General features: G+C 55.2%; 10 protein-coding genes across 10 annotated transcripts; 6 read left to right on the top strand and 4 right to left on the bottom strand.

Moving 5' to 3' along the window:
- Window positions 1-95: 95 nt before the first annotated feature.
- On the top strand, window positions 96-1,887 carry PG994_000952 (FAD linked oxidase-like protein; the record flags this gene model as incomplete). Its single annotated transcript, XM_066852361.1, has 6 exons — window positions 96-111; window positions 246-351; window positions 413-750; window positions 886-1,309; window positions 1,366-1,571; window positions 1,622-1,887. 6 exons carry the CDS (start codon window positions 96-98, stop codon window positions 1,885-1,887), a joined length of 1,356 nt encoding a protein of 451 aa, XP_066720502.1.
- Window positions 1,888-2,102: 215 nt separating this feature from the next.
- PG994_000951 (uncharacterized protein) lies at window positions 2,103-4,674 on the bottom strand (the record flags this gene model as incomplete). The annotated part of the gene is made up of 5 exons (XM_066852360.1): window positions 2,103-3,127; window positions 3,201-3,568; window positions 3,642-3,803; window positions 3,954-4,468; window positions 4,498-4,674. 5 exons carry the CDS (start codon window positions 4,672-4,674, stop codon window positions 2,103-2,105), a joined length of 2,247 nt encoding a protein of 748 aa, XP_066720501.1.
- Window positions 4,675-6,303: 1,629 nt separating this feature from the next.
- Window positions 6,304-6,635, top strand: PG994_000950 (uncharacterized protein; the record flags this gene model as incomplete). The annotated part of the gene is made up of 2 exons (XM_066852359.1): window positions 6,304-6,518; window positions 6,575-6,635. 2 exons carry the CDS (start codon window positions 6,304-6,306, stop codon window positions 6,633-6,635), a joined length of 276 nt encoding a protein of 91 aa, XP_066720500.1.
- A 553-nt stretch (window positions 6,636-7,188) lies between these two features.
- On the top strand, window positions 7,189-8,844 carry PG994_000949 (uncharacterized protein; the record flags this gene model as incomplete). The annotated part of the gene is made up of 3 exons (XM_066852358.1): window positions 7,189-7,426; window positions 7,594-7,846; window positions 7,899-8,844. The coding sequence occupies 3 exons, from the start codon at window positions 7,189-7,191 to the stop codon at window positions 8,842-8,844; spliced, it is 1,437 nt and encodes a 478-aa protein (XP_066720499.1).
- An 80-nt stretch (window positions 8,845-8,924) lies between these two features.
- On the bottom strand, window positions 8,925-10,389 carry PG994_000948 (Protein BTN; the record flags this gene model as incomplete). The annotated part of the gene is made up of 2 exons (XM_066852357.1): window positions 8,925-10,156; window positions 10,251-10,389. The coding sequence occupies 2 exons, from the start codon at window positions 10,387-10,389 to the stop codon at window positions 8,925-8,927; spliced, it is 1,371 nt and encodes a 456-aa protein (XP_066720498.1).
- Window positions 10,390-11,020: 631 nt separating this feature from the next.
- Window positions 11,021-12,471, bottom strand: PG994_000947 (phosphatidate phosphatase APP1; the record flags this gene model as incomplete). The annotated part of the gene is given in 4 exon segments (XM_066852356.1): window positions 11,021-11,222; window positions 11,298-11,334; window positions 11,405-12,324; window positions 12,341-12,471. 4 exon segments carry the CDS (start codon window positions 12,469-12,471, stop codon window positions 11,021-11,023), a joined length of 1,290 nt encoding a protein of 429 aa, XP_066720497.1.
- A 1,552-nt stretch (window positions 12,472-14,023) lies between these two features.
- On the bottom strand, window positions 14,024-14,545 carry PG994_000946 (2-oxoglutarate-dependent dioxygenase; the record flags this gene model as incomplete). The annotated part of the gene is made up of 2 exons (XM_066852355.1): window positions 14,024-14,332; window positions 14,432-14,545. The coding sequence occupies 2 exons, from the start codon at window positions 14,543-14,545 to the stop codon at window positions 14,024-14,026; spliced, it is 423 nt and encodes a 140-aa protein (XP_066720496.1).
- Window positions 14,502-15,054, top strand: PG994_000945 (uncharacterized protein; the record flags this gene model as incomplete). The annotated part of the gene is made up of 2 exons (XM_066852354.1): window positions 14,502-14,611; window positions 14,817-15,054. The coding sequence occupies 2 exons, from the start codon at window positions 14,502-14,504 to the stop codon at window positions 15,052-15,054; spliced, it is 348 nt and encodes a 115-aa protein (XP_066720495.1).
- Window positions 15,055-17,369: 2,315 nt separating this feature from the next.
- On the top strand, window positions 17,370-17,978 carry PG994_000944 (uncharacterized protein; the record flags this gene model as incomplete). The annotated part of the gene is made up of 1 exon (XM_066852353.1): window positions 17,370-17,978. The coding sequence occupies one exon, from the start codon at window positions 17,370-17,372 to the stop codon at window positions 17,976-17,978; it is 609 nt and encodes a 202-aa protein (XP_066720494.1).
- Window positions 17,979-18,499: 521 nt separating this feature from the next.
- PG994_000943 (uncharacterized protein) lies at window positions 18,500-19,349 on the top strand (the record flags this gene model as incomplete). Its single annotated transcript, XM_066852352.1, has 3 exons — window positions 18,500-18,864; window positions 18,887-19,094; window positions 19,158-19,349. 3 exons carry the CDS (start codon window positions 18,500-18,502, stop codon window positions 19,347-19,349), a joined length of 765 nt encoding a protein of 254 aa, XP_066720493.1.
- Between the last annotated feature and the right edge of the window lie 61 nt (window positions 19,350-19,410).

Genomic DNA, 19,410 nt, shown 5'->3' with positions numbered 1-19,410 from the left:
AACAAAGATTAGGGGCGCTGGGGGCGGGCAGCACAAGGTGGCGATGAGAAAAAGTATGGTTCTGTTTGGTTTATTTCACAAGGTACGGGAATAAAATGCTCTTCGACCTATGTACGTCCCTTCTATGTAGCTAGATTATGTACCGAAACGAAGGGAAGAGAAAAAGCACAGACACGCCATTAACCATTCAAACCGGGCCATGACACTCTTCTGGGTGATCTGTATCTTGAACTATGTCACTTCAGTAACGTGCGGTTCTGTGGACGGTGCTTGTAAGGCAGCGCAGGAGGCACTGGGGAACTTCAAGGTTAACACTTCTCCGTTGAACCAGACTGTGGTGGACAAGAACTGGTGAAGTCCCTATTCCTGATACTGGCTACTAGCACTGTTCATAATCCTGACTCGCCACAAGGTCAGAAACCTGTATTCTCGAACCACACTGTATGTTCAAGCCGACCAACTCCAAGGATGTCTCAGCATTCATCCAGATCGTCACCCAGTTCCAAGTCAAGTTTGCGGTTCGGAGCGGAGGCCACTCGCCGAACCCGGGCTGGAGCAGCATCGATGGCCGTGGCATCCTCTTCGATTTAGCTGGACTGAACCACCTGACCGTCTCGGAAGATGGCAGTGTGGCCAGCTTTGGTCCTGGGGCCAGATGGCTAGATATTCTAGCAGCTACGAGCGCTCATAATGCTAGCGTCATCTGTCCCAGGACCCCTGAAGTTGGTGTGGGGGGTTTCTTCCTCGGAGGTGGCGTCTCCTTCACATCCAACCAATATGGCTTGGCCGCAAGCCATGTCAGGCAGTACGAGGTAATCTAGTCTCTCGGCTCAGTCAGTCCTGATTACATCGGGAGTACCTAAGCAGTCCTAACACTTGTTCCAGGTTATTCTAGGGAACGGTTCCATTGTGAACGCCAACGAGAACCAGAATTCCGATCTCTTTTGGGCTTTGAAGGGGGAGGGGCCAATTTCGGTATCGTGACTCGGTTCGATGTTGATACGATACCTACGAACGAAATGTGGTACTACTTGACCACCTACCCATCCAGCCAGGCCGAGGACATCCTGGACGCCATGGTACGTTGGCAACGGCACGGTGCTCATGACTTGAGGGCAAGCGTGCAGTTGGTCATTGGCCTGGACTCCATTGTGGTTCTGCTATGCTATTCGGAGGTTGCCAGTCATCCTGCTTCGTTCGAGCCCTTTTACGAGTTGCGGGGAGGTCAAGTGGTGCTACCCCCGACCAACTCGACATGGCATTCCTTGATGACGATGATTGGAACGATGTTTGCGTCACAACCTGCACGGTAAACACATCTATTAATCTTTATTTGCTCTCCTGCTGGTCGCTAATTTGCAATAGTCATGATTACAGAGGGGTTGCCTCGGGTATAGACGCCCAGCTTTACAAAGACGTATACCGGTTCTGGGAGCGTAACGCCAGATCCGTGAGGGCCGCTACTGGTGCCAATCAAACCTTTGTCGTCCAACACGTATCAAGGAACATGGCTATCCAGTTGCAAAAGAGAGGCGGGAGCCCTCTGAGCATCCCGGTCAGGGACTGCCAGTGTGAGTAACACAGAGCCCGGCGTACGATGGGGACTAACCTGGCCGTCTAGGGTGGACTACCACGGTGGATTGGAAGAACGCCGGGGATGATGCCGTGGTGCGAGCCGTCTCTATCGGAACGACGGCTCTCATGAAGAGCCTGTCGCTGGAACGCAATCTCGATGTGCCATTTCTTTACATGAATGACGCCTCAAGAGACCAAGATCCTATTGCCACTTACGGGTCTAAGAATGAAAATAAGCTGAAAGAGGTGTCACTGCGGTACGATGGGGAGCAGGTTTTCCAGAAACTCCAGAACAATGGATTTCTTCTGTAGAAGCAAGAAATAGGTTGTCGTATTATATAGGCAAGCATTGATGTAACGATAAACCTCACCATGTTCCCGGAGTGGCGTGTTTATTAGGGAAGAGGTAATGAAATATCTTTTTCAGCTTACTATCTACAACCTATCGACTATTAGACTGGGAACGATGCAGACCCTAATGGCTTAGCAACCTGTTAACCAAGCCCCGAGTATCTCCAGGCATCCAATCACACAACAGCAGAAACCTCCCGAACCGACACCCCGCTAATGCCCGCCGCCAGCTCCCGGAACTGGCTCCCGAGCGCCTCAACCACGACCCGAGCATCCGGCTCCCGCGGCCCCCCAAGACCGCCACCGACACCACCAATACCATTACTGCTACTGCCGTTACCGCTCCCCGACTTCTGCGACGGCACGAGAGAAATCGTATCCTCCCACCCGCTCTCCTGCTCGTTCCCACTACTCCCGCCGCCGCTCTCCTCCCCCGCCGCCCCCTTCATCCCCGTCTTCCCCGACACCTTGGCGCCCCGCACACCGCTCCCCCAGCGCAGCGGCACGCCGCGCCCGGGCCCCGCCGGCGTGATGACGGTGGCGTCGAGCAAGGCGTGCCAGCGCGCGAGGTAGACGCCCGGCCCCTGCATGCTGCGGCGCACGGCCGACTCGCGCACGCCCGCGAGCCGGTCCATGATCTGCTGCAGGTTGCGGCGGGAGGCCTCGTGCAGCGTCGCGAGGTAGTCGGCGTGCAGGTCCAGCACCGGCGCGACTTGGTACTGCGTCTCGCGCGGGAGCGCCGCGTACAGGGCCTGTAGGTCGCTGCTCAGGGCACCCGCGCCGCCTGCTCCGAAACTGGCGCTTAGGCTGCCGTTGCTGTGGGTGCTGCGAGTACGTAGAGGCTTGATGTCGCCACTGTAGTGCTGCTGCTGTTGGGTCTGGCGAGAAGGGTTCTGCGGAGGTACAGGTGGAGGTGGAGTCGGTTGTCGGAAGCTCTTTGAAGCCTCTTTGACCCAGTCGAGGAAGATCTTCTGGATCTCGGGGCAACAGCTCGAAACTTCGTGCAGGAACTTGAAGAGGGAGGACTTGTGTTTCCGGAGAAGCACGACATAATCCTCCACAGAAGGGACGGTTCGAGCTTTGGACTTGGAGCTCTTGTCCGCCTTGCCCGTTTGGATGAGGTCACCTACAAACTTCTGAATCAGGGGAACGTATTTGTGTAGTGCTACACGTGAATGAACCGCTCGGATGATAGGTTCCACTGGTAAGAAAAGGGTATGTTAGTACCTTCTCTGGCACGTAGTCTTCGCCTGAGGGAAAAAGCAAATACTTACTTGAGACTGACGAGTCTTTCATCAATGAGGTGAAGTAATCAGGATTAGACCGACAGAATACTTTAATAATCTGTTCTCGGTCCCGGGCAGATAGTCTCGCCGAGTAGTACTGCTGAAGAAGCGAGTGGTCGGCTTGGCTCAGGCCTGCGGCAAGGGCGGGATCCTTGGTCACGAGAATCGCCGTAATGATGGACTCTTGGTCCATCATACTGGTGTAGCGCATCTTCTCGTGGCAGTCCCTCGACTGATTGACATGTTCATCAATAGCAGCAAAGTGTCTGTCACTCGGACCATTCTTGGTCTTTTTGATGGCTTCGGCGGCTTTGCGGAAGTCGCCAGCATCATAATCCACAATGATCGAGAGCATTCTGCCGAAATGTCAGGCATGCTTTCTACAAGTTGGTCAGGTAGACAGATCCTGGACGGTGGTGCTGCACCAACCTTTGCATCAGGTTCATGCCATCTTTGGCATTCTGAGTGATTCCCATCCAGTTTGTGATGCTTCCGACCGTCATCTTGGAAAGAAACAGCTTGTTCATGGCGTTGATCATGGTGGCAGCATTACCAAGCCGCAGCGTCTGAGCCACCATGGTAAATGGGTATCTAGCAATAGCCGTAGTAAGCAACCACGGTGCATATTGGCAACTCAAGTGCACCGATTGTATCACGACACATGACCATCAATCAAGACCCGAAACTAAGCTTGACATCATGGAATGTTCCGAAAAGGAATGTTGAGACGGGATCACTCACATTTTACTGAAACTCTCGATAAGCTTCAACAGGTAAGGGCCTTCGGGCGAAAGTACCAGAATGTAGTGAAGGAACGTGGCCAGGTGAATCACGATGTACTCGATCGAGTCGCCAATCTGCTGCGAGAACCGGTCGAAGTCCTGCGACTGCCGGGCGAAATGGAAGAGGCGCTCGAGCAGGTCGCCGTAGACGACATCCCGCAGGCAAAACTCGAACGAGGCCTCCAGCTCAGCGGCCGACGTGTGGTCCGGGTCCCACCTCTGCTCAGAGGCCGGCGACGCCTCAGCGGCGGAGGACAAGGGCACGCCCCCGAGCATGCCGCGCGTGACGGCCTCGTGGAAGGCCGAGGCGGCCGTGGCCAGGGTCTTGCGGGTGCCCAGGGCGGCCTTGTCGTAGCTCTCGGACAGGTCGGCCTCGCCGAGGCGCTGCATGACGGCGCGGAACTTGACGTTCCAGAAGTCGGGCGGGAAGTCGGCGAGGCCGGGCATGGGCAGGACCAGGCGGGTGAAGAGGAGCTGCAGCAGGGGCGTGGCCGAGGCCGGGCCGCCGCCGCCGCCGCCGCCCCCTCGGTACCGGTGGCGGTGGTGGAGAAGGGGTAGCCGTAGCGGGCGATGGCGGTCGGGGCCTTGAAGCTCTCGACCTCGCGGTAGGTCTCGTGGTGGGTCAGGATGTCGAACAGGGCCTGCAGCTGGGGGCCGGTGAGCTGGGCGTGGTCCGACATAGTGGCGGCGAATGACGATGACGGGCAGGTATTAGTAAGATGCCAGATCTCGGGCGGATAAAACACCGTTGGTCTCGTCGCCAGATCTTGTAAAGAGACTCCGTTCTTTTGCTCTCATTATATAGACCGGAACAAAAGCTCATCGCGAAACCGAATGCGCTGATCTATGCGTTACCGTATTCGTGGAACGCACATGGTGGAACTGACGTCAGTGCCCGTGGCGGTTGAGTTGGGATGGACAGTGACACTCTTCGAATGCTAAAACATGAGGCTGTGTGCGGAAGCATAAATCTATCGTCGAGGCCAGATAAAAAATACCTGACTAGCGACGGAGGAAGAGGTCCGATGGAAGCGATGGTGGCAGTGTTATTGAAACATCCAGTGTTGAATGCAGATGCGAGATGCTGTGGTTGTCGTAAAGTCGGCAGGAGAAGAACGAAGCTTGAAGACGGCGAATTATTTTCTGTCACACCTGCGCTGAGGGCTGCCCCGCAGCGCCCCCCAAGTGATGCAACTTAAGCTTCTTACCAGAACACCTGAACAGCAAATGAACAGCTAATATCCATGACGCCTAGTTTATTGGCGCGGCACTAAAAAACACTGGCTCCTCCGGCTGCTTTAAAACCACGAGAGCTCGGCGTCTTACTGCTACAAATGTGGTAGTAGGTCGAGTCCCGGCCCTACACCCCTTCTAAGTCCGCCTACCCGCCTACCTAGTGCAAAACGGTCCGTCTCTTGGTCCCCGGGCTCCTTCTCGAATTCGTACCTGGGGATTTGTATGCAGCTAGCCAAGTATAAGTAGATAGCAGCGGCCCTCCGCGGGCTCCCTTGTGGACCCCCTTTTCCCTTTCTCCACCGGTAAAGGTTTGGTCACTACTGCTGCAAGAAGCTCCCCAACTCCAGGAAAACGACCTCGCGAAATGCCGTAAGGGCTTACGCAAACCGCCACCCTCACAGCCGCGGTGATTTCAGTCGCAAAGCAGTCCAGGAAAGGACTGAGATTGACGACCAGAAACTCAGAGTCGGCAGATTTGTTCGTGATTTGTGCTAATTCTCCCAAAGAAGTGTCAGGTATGTACGTCTTTAGTGTCGGAATATCTAGCGCGCCAATCAAAATTGAGAAGCCGGCTTGTCTAAGCGGACGCCTCCCACATGGAAAAAGGAAAGGGGTGAAAGACCCAGTAGCCTAATTCAACGACACACTTCTAGAATAAGCAAATCTCCATACCTATCGGGTAGGGGGGCGAAACCAGGATTAAACCGGCCAATACTTATCACTCCTTTTCATCCGTGACAAATCTGACAACGATAGAAGACCTGATAGCCCAAGTTGATTGGCTGGGCGAACTCAAGCTACCAGTATCGCTGGTGTGGCGAACAAATTTCACGATTCTTGTCTCCGTGCAAATGTCCGATGTTCAGGTCTCTCCACTCTGCCGAAGCGGGCCAATGAAGACTCGAAATAGCATCGCCTGAACGGCACGCACGTTCGCTCGGCTCTCCATCGGCCCCACCGTACGATTTTAAGGTTGGGGATCCGGGAGATCCAAAGTGAAAACCAGATAGACTATGGGGAGAGGCAGAGAGAGCAAGGTTTCGAAACGGAACAAGCCATGATGTCGCACAAAAATGTTCAGCTACACCCAGAAATCGGACAAGTACGACCACGGTCCACGGGGACCGGGAAATAGGATTCCAGCAACAAAGGGGATACGGCCTCCCAATCGTGGCTGCGCAAGATGCGCGACGCGTAAATCTGTGGCCAAAATTGCGCCAACAGAATTCGCCATGCCGCCCCTTGTTTTGCAGAATGACAACGCGGATGAGGCACCAGAAGGGGAAACGTAATGCAACCTCCGTGGGAAGCTCATCACGCGGATACTACGACTGACATCTCCAGCCACCCTTTTGCCATTGGTGCTTTTGCCATGGGTACACGTGAACCTCGGTTTGGTGCCTGAGCCACGCAGAAGCCGCCAACTGCTCAAAAGCCCGGCCGCCACTTCACCTTCTTAAGTACTTCGCAGGTTCCTGGGCCGTGGACCACCAGTAAGCACAGTTGTAGTGGCATGTTTTCATCCCATAATTTCACCCGTGAGAGCAGCAGCATCGATACCGATACCGAACTCTCTCTCTGAGACCGTTCCATAGTGGCACTTGGCCTCGTTTAGGACGAACAGAAACCAGTATGCAGAAGAGAAGTAAGGCGAACCTGAACTGGTCATGAAATCACAGTGAGTAGAGACCTGCTGCAATTCCTTCTACTCCATCTTCCATAAAGCTATCTGATTTTCGAAGACAACCATTTCAGTTCCTGTATTTACCATCAGCCAAAACGCCACCTCGTATCCCAACGACCTCTTCGAATGTTTTCTTCGCCGAACGACTGCCAGATGATGATGTCATCATAAGCCATATCAACAACATCGATCTACACAGCCATACTAGCAACACCACCCGTGATAAAAGACGAAAGAAGATAGAAAGAAGCGCGAAAGAAAGAATAACGAAACGATGCGCTTCCCCCCGCCCTCGGTCATCGCGACCTGGCCGCGGCCCAACTACACCGACCCGCCGACGCGGGGCCCCGAGCTGCTCATCACGGAGGTGACGACGCTGTCGCTGGCCCTGATCTGCCTGGCGCTCCGGCTCTGGGTCCGCGTGCGCCAGTTGCACAAGGCCTGGTGGGACGACTGGGTCATGGTGGCCGCGGGCGTCTGCTGCACGGGGACGACCGTCGACGTGATCTTGGGTGAGTTTTAGCTCTGCCCCCTTCCCCATTCCCAATACGCCCGGAGCAGTGAGAGAGAAGAGAAAGGGCTGGAATATATATGATACCATCAGAAGAAGAAGAAGAAGAAGAAGAAGATGTTGTTCGTTGTAATTTGGGCTGATACCCCCTGTGCCCCCGAACCACAGCCACCAAGCTCTACGGCTGGGACCGGCACATCTGGGATGTGCCCTTCTGGATGCTCGTGCAGGGCCGCAAGGTCTCGGCCGCGGGCCAGGCCTTCTTCGTCTTCGCCTCGGGGCTCGGCAAGCTGTCCATCCTCATCAGCTACCTGCGCATCGCCCTCGAGGGCACCCTCTTCCGCCGCCTGACCTGGGCCGCCATCGTCGTCAACACGCTCAACATGCTGGCCTTTTTTATATTGCTCTGGGTCCAGTGTAGGTGAGTGGATATCCCCGTCCCCACGACATTTGATGCGCGACATCATGTGTAGATGGCTAATGAATGGGGGCTCTCCCGTCTGCCCCACCCACAGCCCCCCCTCCAGCTACTGGAACCTACTCCGCACCGAATCCGACTGCATCTCCGAAGTCCCCGGCCTCCTCACCCAAACCGTCCTCACCGTCCTCATCGACTTTTGGGTGTTCGTCCTCCCCATGCCCACCCTCTACCACCTCAGCCTCCCCCTGGCCCAGCGCGTCGGCCTCATGGCCCTCTTCGGCTTGGGGGCCGTCGTCGTCGCCGCGGGCTGCATGCGCACCTACTGGGTCCACCACGTCGAGCTCGAGACCTACGACGTCACGTGGGAGGGGTACGACCTCTGGATCTGGGCCGCCGTCGAGGCTAACCTCGGCGTCATCTGCGGCTGCGCCCCGATCCTGCGCTCGCTCGTCTCCGACGGCGGCGAGCGCTACCTGCGGACGCGGGCCAACCTCGGGGACTCGGAGGAGGTTTGGTCCGGGGGCACCGCCGCCGCCAACCACCAACATCGTTATGGGGGGTGGAGCCTTTTTACCAAGACTGGTGGTGGTGGCGGCGGTAAGCGGAAGCGAGGAAAGGGACATGGTGAAGGGGGTGGAAGTACGACGCAAGGCTCCGCATCCTCGGGCATGGTGGTTGGCAGGCCTTACTTCGAAATGGTGCGTATAGAGGCGGGGACGGCGCGGAACTCGGAGGTGCCCAGTGGGCGCATGGAGTCCACACGGCATCTGTATGAGCCGCCCGACTACACCAGTCAAGAGTCTCTACATTTGCCGCGGCAGGTGGCCGAGAACCAGATCAAGGGTCCAGAAAGCCCCGAGCTGGATAGGCGCTCCGGGTCATGGCAATACATAGTATTGGAAGAACAGGCTGCTAGCCCGGGAAGTCCGCAGGTTGGGAGGAGGGATTCGGAAGCATGGCCACTCGGCCCACTTCCATTTGAGCGAAGGAAAGCATGACAACGGTTGAACTTCCAAGTTTGGGTCTGTTATTTGTTGTTGTCGAGCGGCATGCAAGTATACATAGCATAGTAGAAGTTCTATCCGACTTTGATCCTCTTGCACCAGTCCCTGCCGTTGTTGACCTGGTAGTTACACAGCCACGGCTCGATGCTCATCCCTACGAAGCCCGCCAGGCAGATTCCCGCACTATCACTTACGCTGGTGGCGCCGAGGCTGAACTCGCGCTCCGAAGTGGGCACGTTCTCCATGATCTCGGCAAAGGTATTGACGTAGACCGCCCCGCCCAGCAGGCCCTCCCAGAAGATCACGAGAAAGACGAGGTAGACACTTGGGATGAAGAAGAACAGGGCATGCAAGGTCAGCAGCACGAGGTTGGCGATCTGCAAGACCGAGGGCAGATACAGATGACGAACACGGATGAACGCAATGGAAGATCGCGAGATGAAGACGCCGAGCTGGTAGAGGAATCCGTAGAAGGGGTAGAACGCGCGGTACTCGCTGAACGGTGTCCCTTTCAGAGGGAACAGTAGGGTGGGCGCGACACCCTGATTGATACTATACTCGGCGACGTAGACCAGCAGCAGGGGCATCATGTAGGGGAAGAACAAGGACTTGGCGCGACGCAAGTTGGCGTTGAACCTCGCCGTAGCACCGTCCCTGGTTCCCGAGAACGCCGTCGCCGCCACCGCCGGCCCAGGAGCCAACAGGCCGGACGCCGCGTTATCGGCGGGCAGCGCTTCCACATCGTCCTGCTTCAAGTCCTGCTCGGGCAGGGTCTCGTAGTCCTTTCTCGTCTGGCCCTCGAGGAGCGGGCCCCGCGGCAGGATGACGAAGAAGCTGACGAGCATGATGACGGGCAAGAACGCCGACGCCAGCAAACTGCTGCGAACGCTGAACGCGAACCAGTCGGTGAGCGCGACGTAGAGCCCCGCGCCCACGAGCCCCGCGGCGCCGGTGCCACTGCCCCAGGCCGCGAGGCTCATGTGGCCGTAGTAGTGCGTCAGCCCCAGGAAGCTGAGCTCGCCGCCGCCGCTCGTCAGGCTCGCGACGACGACCCCCGCCATCTTGATGCCGACGGAGCGGTCGGGCGGCGTGAGGGCGATCAGCAGCATGCCGACCGACGAGCCGGCGACGAAACACAGTATGCGGACGGCGTAGGGGACGCGGTGGATGAAGTAGGGCGCGATCAGCTTCGTGAAGAAGGACGGCAGCACGTCGGCGAGGAGGACGACGCCTTTCGGGACGTCGGAGCCGACGAGGTCTTGGGCGGCGGAGAGGATGATGACGTAGAGGACATTGTTGATCAAGCCTACGTCGGGGGAGGGCAGTATACTCGTTAGCGATGGTCTCTCTCTCTCGATGAATCAATCAGACTCCAGGAACCGGGGGAAGGTTCTCCGTACCAAATAGCCAAAAGGCAATCAGAACCGACGTGTCGGATTTGCGAAATATGGCAGCAAGTCGGGCCCGATACAAGGCCCAGGAGGAGGATGGCGAGCCAGGCATTGGTAGGAGTCCAGAAGATGCCGGAGACCGACTCATTCTGGGTGTCGGTGTCGTGCGCTGTCCACCTCTTTCAATCCCACTTCTTTTCTTTTGTCGGTTTTCCTGCACGAGAAATGAAGTGTATATTCGCAGCTCGGAAATACCAAGTGTATGGCGTCGTCTAGATAGCCACGCGACCGAGGATCTGTCGTCTTGAAGGGTTCATGTGGTGCTTATCAGGAGGTCAGTGTGATGTCGGAAGCACGCGACGCTGATCTCCGGTGATGCATGTGCGTAGTGGAAATGACCAGCACCCAGGCAGCCACGCCCCATGTCATTTGAGCCAGTGGGGCCTGGCAGCTCAGCTGCTTATCGCCCTATTTTTAGGGGCATGCAGCCTTGTGGGCGCTTTGGCGGGGAGCTGGACGGGCTGAGCCGATCGACTCTCCGCTAATCAAGTAGGCAAGTCACATTAAGTAACAACGTGTGCATGAACTGTATTACATTATGGACGAAACTTGGATATTCAGAGAAGGGAACACAAACAGTTGGCATCGAGCACTGGCAAAGACAACCACCAAGATGACATGTCAAATTATCACTCTCAGGACGCTAAACGCCGAACACCCCCTGCTTGGACTCGGCAAGTCACAAACCCCTGGCAAAGAAAGCGGCATGAAGAATGCTCCTAAGATTCCTCAGCAACCATCTTCTGGATGATGGCCCTGCACTCCGCTGCGTCTTCAAACACGTGCCATCTCTCCCGCGGGACGCCCTTGAACGCACGATTGAATCGTTTAGGCTCGTTCTTGGACTCGATGCCGAGAGCTGCGATATCCGTCACCTTGCGAATCAGGATGAGCTTCACCCAGCCCGGGTACTTGCGGTATCTGCACATTTTTACTGTCAGTTAATCTACCTCACCAAGGTTTTGAAGGGTTGAGAAAGTGGAAGAATAAACATACATCTTGCCGTAGGACTCGGGATCCGCTTGTGTGGAATCTGTCATAGCACAAAATTAGTAACTGCTCAGGTTTCGCGATGCATCGTAAAGAAAGGAAGTTTCTCTTACCGCCAATGCAGATGAACTTCCTCTTGGGAAGCCACTCGCGGATCCTGTCCATCCGGCCTACCTTGTACTGCTCAGTGCCCAAGGTGATGCTCGACAACAGCCCAGGGATGGACATCCAGCTCGAGTCTCGCAGGATGATGGTGCCGTGGGGGTAGTATTTCTGACGGAAGTCGCGCAGGAAGGGGTAGAGGTTGTACGGCGACGCAGACAGGTAGAAGAACGGCGACGTCTCCTTGATCAGGGACACGATGTACTTGTAGAGCTCCGGCATGCCGGGGCACGGCTGGGGGGTGTCGGTGAACGTGGATTTCAGAATACCGATAGGATCGCTCGTCATGGTGACCTTGATTGTGTCGTCGATATCTAGCGCGTTCGCAGTCAGTCTTGGTGATTTTGGGGGGCTAGCGTTGCGGTTTGCCAGCTTACCAGATATCACGCTCCAGCCCTCGGGCTCGGCAAAGAACGTCTTCATCTCGAGAACGCCATTGGCGCCGTTCGGGACCTGTGCGAATGTTGGGGCGACCAGAGGATTATCGTTGCTCTTTTGTACTGGTTTCACATCACTGCTAATACCGTTGCGACCGCCAGGTCCTAACTTGAGAGAGTTCGTGCCCGCCTGGAGGGCTTGGACCTTGGTGCCGGGGTGAATGTCCTGTATGAATGGCATGATGCGCTCCTCGATCGTAGGGTAGCTCGGGTCGTCGTCGCTGAGTCCTATCCCCTTGCCGACGGAGCTGACAGCGTCGAGGACTGTGCAGGACGGGTGCTGTGCGAAGACGGCCGAAACGAACTCGGCCTCCCAGTTGCCGGACTCCGGGTTCTTGTAGGCCGTGTTGTCGAGCAGCCACACGGTGTCGTCGGCCGCCACGGATCGAGGTAGAGGGTTCTTCGAGCCGAGAATAGGATAGGATATCGCCGGCCTTCCCTTTGGCGGACAGGGTGGGAGAAGACGCCTTGCTCGCTTTCGCATAGTTGGGCAGTTCGGCCTCGACGTCGTCGAAGCGGCGCTGTTTTCTCGTGTGCTTCTGCATTTCGTCCGGGGACATCACCGAGAATAGGGACACCATATTGACTGATTCGAACGGTGTTTATGCTGTGAATGTTATATAGACACGCCAAGCGGACGTGTAGTGTTGAGGCGAGGTCAGGAAGTGCTGTCTCGAGGGCGCGTGACCAAGTCAAGAGTCACAAAGAGGTAGTCTGGGTCACAAGACGATATATGACGGGGGCGCATAAGAATAGGCAAACAAGGGAGAGAAATGGGCTTTGGTTATATGTTATGTAGCGCAGACAATTGAAACATGAAGGGGACGACCGCATTCAGCTCTGGGAGGGCTGGTTCTTACATCACCAAACCTGCCAGCAAGCGACTACCGCCCGCACTCCACGCTGAATGGGGACAGCTTTCAGCTCCGCGATCAGCGATCAGCGGCAGTGGCGGTGTCGGGGCCACCAGACCTGCGAGGAATGACTCCATCGCCAAGGACTTGGTATTGTCTGTGATGGTGGTTGCCATTGTGTCATTCGGCATTAGGTCAGCATAGCCTTGGGGTTCCCCTTGTAGAGCTGCAGGAACTTGGGCTCGTTGGAGTGTTTGGGGGTGTTTGGAGGGGTGGGATCAATCGAATCTATTTGCCGTGATTGATCACGCTGAAACAGAGATGGTGCGCCTCTAAGCGACCTCGATCTCCACAGGGGCCTAAAGCGCCTAAACCACAGCAATGCGGGGCCCACCAACCTCCATCCAGTGCCTGTCCTGTGGCGCTGTGTGGCTGTGGCTTGTTCTGTAAATAGACGTGCGTCAGCGTTGAATTGTACTCCTCACGCGGATGGTCGGTCTCCTACAATACAACACATGACCAGATCCTGAGTAACGACTTCTAACGTCTTTTGGTCTTATCTTTTCAACTGTGTACTCCAGGCACCAATGCAATGGCCGACATCTGGTAATTTGCCACGATTCTTAGTATTTGATCACTCTCCGGGGAGGATAACTTGGAGCCACTCAACTGCCTCGCGAGAATCACACTCGCGACCCCCCCTGCGCCTGGTATTCAACCCCCAATAATACCGTTGATAATATAAGTAGATCAAGTCTATGAGTTGTTAATGATGTCACACATGTATTTGGCGTAACACAGACTGTTGGTACTTTTATTGCAGCTCGAGTTAATTGCTTGCATCCAGAACATGACTACGCCCCCCTATTTCGTTTCTGGGAAAATCAGGTGACGACTGCAGGACCAGCACTAGCGTTTTGCTACACATCTACTCGGAGCATATCTGGAACGACTCCTTCTCTGTCATTCGGACCTCCTATTCGTAATGTTCACCATGACGATCATCTTGGTAGCCCCGGACAGGAACAATATCTCCCCCTCAACGGGGCTGTTCATAAACAATAAGTTCCTCAAAGACAATTCCTCTAAGTTATTAACTAGGTAGTATCAACCTAGTGTAAGTCACTCGCTGCCATGTCAGTTCATTCGTAATGTGTGTGGTTGGTATCTACTCGTATTAATCAACCCCTTCGTGGATTATGTGTACATGAAAAACAGAACGAGGAAAAGAAAAAGGGCAACAAAAAAAAAGAATAACCTTCTAAGCCTAACTCACTCATCAATTTTGTACGCCATCAAATTTCCCAAGCAGCACCGCCAGATTCTCCGCCTGCACGTCGGGCGGGGCCTGGAACACGTCGAGCTTCTTGAAGTGCCAATCCAAACTCGTGCAAACACGCCCGTCTCCTAGGTCCAGCAGGGCCGTCTCGCTCGGCCGCAACAAGTAGGCAAACGAGTGCCTCGCTCTGCCCACGGCGTTGGCGTGCGGGATCGCGCGACGCAGGCTCGACTTGAGCTTCCTCCCGGACAGGAGCCTCAACGAGTCGCCCACGTTAACCACGAGGCAGCCCGGTCGCGGTTGCACCCACTACCATGTACCAGTAGTAGTAGTAGCCCTGTCGTCGGCGGCCCCTGGAGAGAAGACCTGCAGGCCGTCCTGAGCAGAATGTAGAAACGTCAGGGTTACTATGTCGGTATGCGGCACGTGGCCGCCTTCCGCTTTTACCTCCCCCTGCTCGGTGTATTTGAGAAACGTCATGCTTGATGTGGAAGACAGATCGGCCGCATGCTCATTTGCCATTTTCTTACGTGTCGAGCATCCCAACGCCTTCGAGAGCTCGTCGAGGATGAGGAGGCCGATCCGATGGTAAGCGGCCGTGTGGATGGCTATGATGCCCTTTTCGAGTTGCACTAATACCGCCGGGCCGTGCAGTTGGTGAGGATAATTCGGATATCATCAGCTCGTTGTAAGGCAGCTAGAATGTCAAGAGTCGTGCCCTGGATATTAGCTTGCATCTCTCCAACTCATCATCGGTTGCAAGATACGAAACGGGGAACTACACCATCCATAGCTCGAATCCGTCTGGCGTTGCAAAAGTCCCAGCCTCAGACCCGAACGACTTATACCTGACTGGGTATCAGCAGGCCCCTGTTACTATATCAAACACGAGCTACCGGGCATTTGAACTATACGCACCCGCAACAGCCGCCTCTGCCCGTGGTCTGGAATGGGTACCGTCGCTTTTCGTCCTCCGATACGTCGAACAAGCGCGTGTTGAGAACAGTCAGATACGCGACCGCTTTGGCTAAGATACAGTGGTCGTCGTCGACATCCAAGTAAAAGAAGCCATCATGAACGCACGCGTCAAGAAGCCGACGCTGGGTCTCAGGAGTAGCCCCTTTCGAGATCGCTAAGGCGAATCGTCTCCAGTGTGGCTGTAGCATAGGTTGTTTCCGTCATTGAGCACAAGTGTCTTGTATAGAACGATGCTGGCACACGAGTTACTGCCAAAGGGTGTCCAAAATCGGTATGGTTTCGTACAGCATCTTCTCCTTCGCTTACGGCATCATAGTCGACATCGCAGCACCCAGCGAGAGGACGCGTTTGACGGAGCTGTTCCCTCTGAGCAAACCAATGATGCGTCTTCCCCACCCCTTGCTCAGCCTAGATTAACAGACCCGACTTCGGGATCACTGCTGCTCCTAGCCTTTGCCCAGTGATTGGAGAGGCGCTGGCTGCGGAGAGGGTAGGAGGTTCATGTTTTGGTTTCTGAATATCACGCCTGGTTCTTATCTCGTTGCAATGACGCAGGCTCTTCCCAAACACAAACCAAGCCTTCGTGAACAACGGAGGCTGGCAGCCATCTCCTTGATCGCAACTACTCATTGCAGAAATAATGCGATCTTGGGAACATGATCGAGGCCCGAGTACGTCAAGTGTTCCCGTGGACAGATGGTGTCAATCCTAATGAACACTCCCTATTCTCCCTGACACCCTGGTGGATACTTGTCCACCAACGCCTGTTATTTAGCGATTGTCCCGTACGTGATGGGGTAGCTAAAGAGATACTTCATTCGTGGCAATAAGACGGACGCCTACTGCTGAAGATAATCATGGTTGTTTGGATAGAGATAAGAGCCACAGGAATGCCCACGCTTCCAGAAGATCAGCAGTGTAATACTCGATGGAGTGGGCAAGTGAGACTTACTTCGCATATATCGTAAGGCGGTCCTCGTCGTCACCCTCCCAAAGGAGTTCCGTCCAATGTCGCTTCATTCTGCATTTAGGGATGCTCATGTTTTCGAGGTCATCTATAATGACAGTGTTTCAGCTCTCATAAGAGCGAATAATCCGTGGTTGACCAGAGGCGAAAGTCGACTGATTCTCATCATGCACCCCCAAAAGACGGCCGGATCAAACATGACGGTATTTCCGGTGCTTGCATTAGTGTTCAGGTATGGCTCGGAAAACGGCAAGTTCAATCAATGCATCCGATCGCAGGAACTGTGATGTGGGTGGCACAAGTTCCCCCTGATTGCAGGTCGCTGGAACAGGCTGTAGAGCGAATGTGACGGGCTACCTGGGAGAATGGGAGAGCCCGACACTAACAAAAGACGTGATTGAAACTAGAAAACCAATACTCACGGTCGTCCAGTAAAGGGGGCACTTCAAGCAATTAAGCCTTGAGTTGAGCCGTCTACTTCCGTGCAATATCTCCACTGAGAATTGAAAAGAGCCTCGAAGTGTGTGTTGCCAATTGGTCTGCTCCGGTTTCCCCATCCATTCGTATTCTTGGGGCTCTTTCACCGTCGTTGTCACTGCCACGATCAAAACCACCCGTCACGGGCTGCAGGCGAAGTTTTCAAGATGTTTTGGAGGAGTAGAGTTGGGGATATATTTGGATACGTGAGTCGTGGCTTGCTAAGAATAATGAAGAATAATAAGTGAAAATTTAAACATCCAGTGGTCAAGGAGATCTTAGGCTTGTGTAGTGTAGTGGCTATCACTCCAGATTCTGATTAACCATCAATATTCTGGCAACCCCTGTTCGATCCAGGGCACGAGCTGAATTTTTTTTCCTTTTTTCCTTATACTTGAACACTCACACTGACTGACGTTTTCTGTCAGTGTCATTATTGTCTTTACCTATTTTCGGCTGTCATTGCGCATAAGATGTAAGACATGCAGTTGTTGCACGGCGACTTCGAATTGACGGTGTAGCTTCCTGGCATTGGTGTGACCCCACTGAAGGCTCAGGTCACCAAGTTTTGTGCTGTCGGGCATTAAGACCGTTTCCCTGGCCACTCGACTAACCAACTCAAGCATCATAGAATAATTTCGCTATGGCAAAATACAGATGGGATCCCTTTTCGGAAATATCAGTCAGCGTCTCATCCGACTCAGAGGACGAAAAGCCCGACCATGAACCCCCTGCTAGAAACCAAGCAACTGGCCAAGGTGCCGATGCGACGTCATCGACGAGGGGCAATGCCACTGTAAGCCTATCCCGCCATTCGTATAACATCACTGCTCTAAGAGTCTACTCACCATTTCGTGCTTGATCATACCAGTCTCCAAAAGAGACACCGCGCATCTCAGCCGCCGCTGCAAGGGCCGCTGGCACATGGATAAAGAGTTGGCAAGACGCGGGGACCCCAAGGCGCTACTCCAACAGGTCAGCCAATTCCGCAACAGCCCCGCGCCGAGTGCTTTCGGCGCCATCGCCGGCCTGGAGAACATCCCCATTCCCGATGCCGTGCACAAGGCCATGGCCCTGGCCAACGGCGGGGGAACTGTCACCAACGGTAACGGTAGCAGCACCCCAGCGTCCGGGTCGCAGCAGCCCGTCTACTTGGTCACGTATATCCAGCACGGCCAGTACGTCGACTTCGAGCACAAAGTCCTGGGCGCCTACAGCAACGTCGCGGCCGCGACCGACCACCTGCTGGGGTACATACCCTCCTACAACGGCATGACCCACATCCTGGAGATGAAGGACTGGCAGCGAGGCCTCAACGCCGATTCCTATCACAGCGGCGTCTTTTGGGACGTGGACTTGGACGGGTGCCTGGCCATCGTGCTCAAGGAGGAAAAGGGGACGCAGAGAATCGATTGCATACTTCAGGAGATCCGGGACAAGCCACCGCCCACGTTGGAGAAGCCAGGAAGAGGTGGCGGCGCTTCTATTTTTTACCCCGACGTGCGCGACGACTGGGTTGCCGATTTTAGTTGAAATACGATGCACAGCCAATATAGACCATCATAAACAATGAGAAGTCGCATAGCCAAAAACACGGCGTATATTGTTTTTATCTTTCATGACGATGATCGTATCGTTGCAAAAGTGTTGATGGGTTTCGGGAGAGCTTCGGGCTTTCGGCGCCCGTGTGTGTCAGGACGAGAACCCCACCATCGGCCAATTAATTGCCCCTCATGCAGGCACCTTTAACGAAGGGAAGTATGATGTAAATGATGAGACAGGTTGCAACATTCATCGGTTCCTCTTATACTAGGCGACAAACTTCCCGTTCTTTTCATACTTGAAAACAAAGGAAACAAGGCAATCCATTCATGTTTACTTGCAGGCACTTCTCAGCTCCAACCAAATCAATTGCAGCCTCCAGTGCACTTCGAAGACCAGTCCTCACCGCTTACAGCATCAGGATTTGTTCCCGGAGCTTCCGGGCAGAGCTAGCTATCACACCCCGCACTTTCACTTCTTCATCCTCCACCAGCGCCTACAGCAACACCATCATGTCGGCCGCCAAGCGTCAGAAGACCTCCAAGGACGGCGTCCCCTACGAGCTCATCTACTGGCCCGGCATCCCCGGCCGCGGCGAGCACATCCGCCTCGCGCTCGAGGAAGGGGGCGCCACGTACACGGACACGGCGCAGCCCGGCCAGGGCGGCGCCGACCCCGTGCTCTCCATGATCGGTGAGTCTAACCTGGGCGACGACGCGAACCCGCCCTACCTGGCCCCGCCCATGCTGCGCCACGGCGACCTCGTCCTTAGCCAGACGCCCAACATCCTCCTGTACCTGGCGCCGCGCCTGGGCCTCGCGGGCGATCCGGAGGACGAGGACGCCATCTACCGGCTTAATGCCCTGGCCCTGACCGCGCTCGACGGCCTCTCCAACGAGCCTCATGACTGCCACCACCCCCATCGCCGTGGGGCTGTACTACGAGGACCAGAAGGACGAGAGCCTGCGCCGGACCCGGGACTACGTCACGAACCGGCTGCCCAAGTACCTCGGCTACTTCGAGAAGGTCCTCAAGGGCAAGGCCAGCGGCGAGGGGCCCTGGCTGTACGGTGGCCGCCTGACGTATGCGGACTTGGTTCTGTTCCATGTGAGTGCAACGTTTTCCCCGTTTTGAAACGAGAGTCCAGGTCGGCTAACAAAACGTGTCTAGTGCGTCGACGGCCTGAAGTTCATGTTCCCCAAGGCGATGAAGGGCATGGAGAAGGAGCACAAGGGCGTGTTTGAGCTGTATGAGGCGGTCAAGGCACGACCCAAGATCAAGGAGTACCTCGCCAGTGACCGACGGCAGCCGTACTCTCAGGGTATCTACAGGCATTATGATGAGCTGGACATCACCGAGTAGGCCTCGCCGCAACTTGGAGCGCTGATTACAGCAGCCCGTGGTTTACGAATTGGGACTTTTT

This window comes from Apiospora phragmitis (genome assembly GCF_038363925.1).
Source record: "Apiospora phragmitis strain CBS 135458 chromosome Unknown utg000002l:1.0-5516284.0:1.0-5523493.0, whole genome shotgun sequence".
Taxonomy (NCBI): Eukaryota; Fungi; Ascomycota; class Sordariomycetes; order Amphisphaeriales; family Apiosporaceae; genus Apiospora; species Apiospora phragmitis.
The sequence above is the reverse complement of the archived record's forward strand: the minus strand, read 5'-3'. Positions and strand labels throughout refer to the sequence as shown.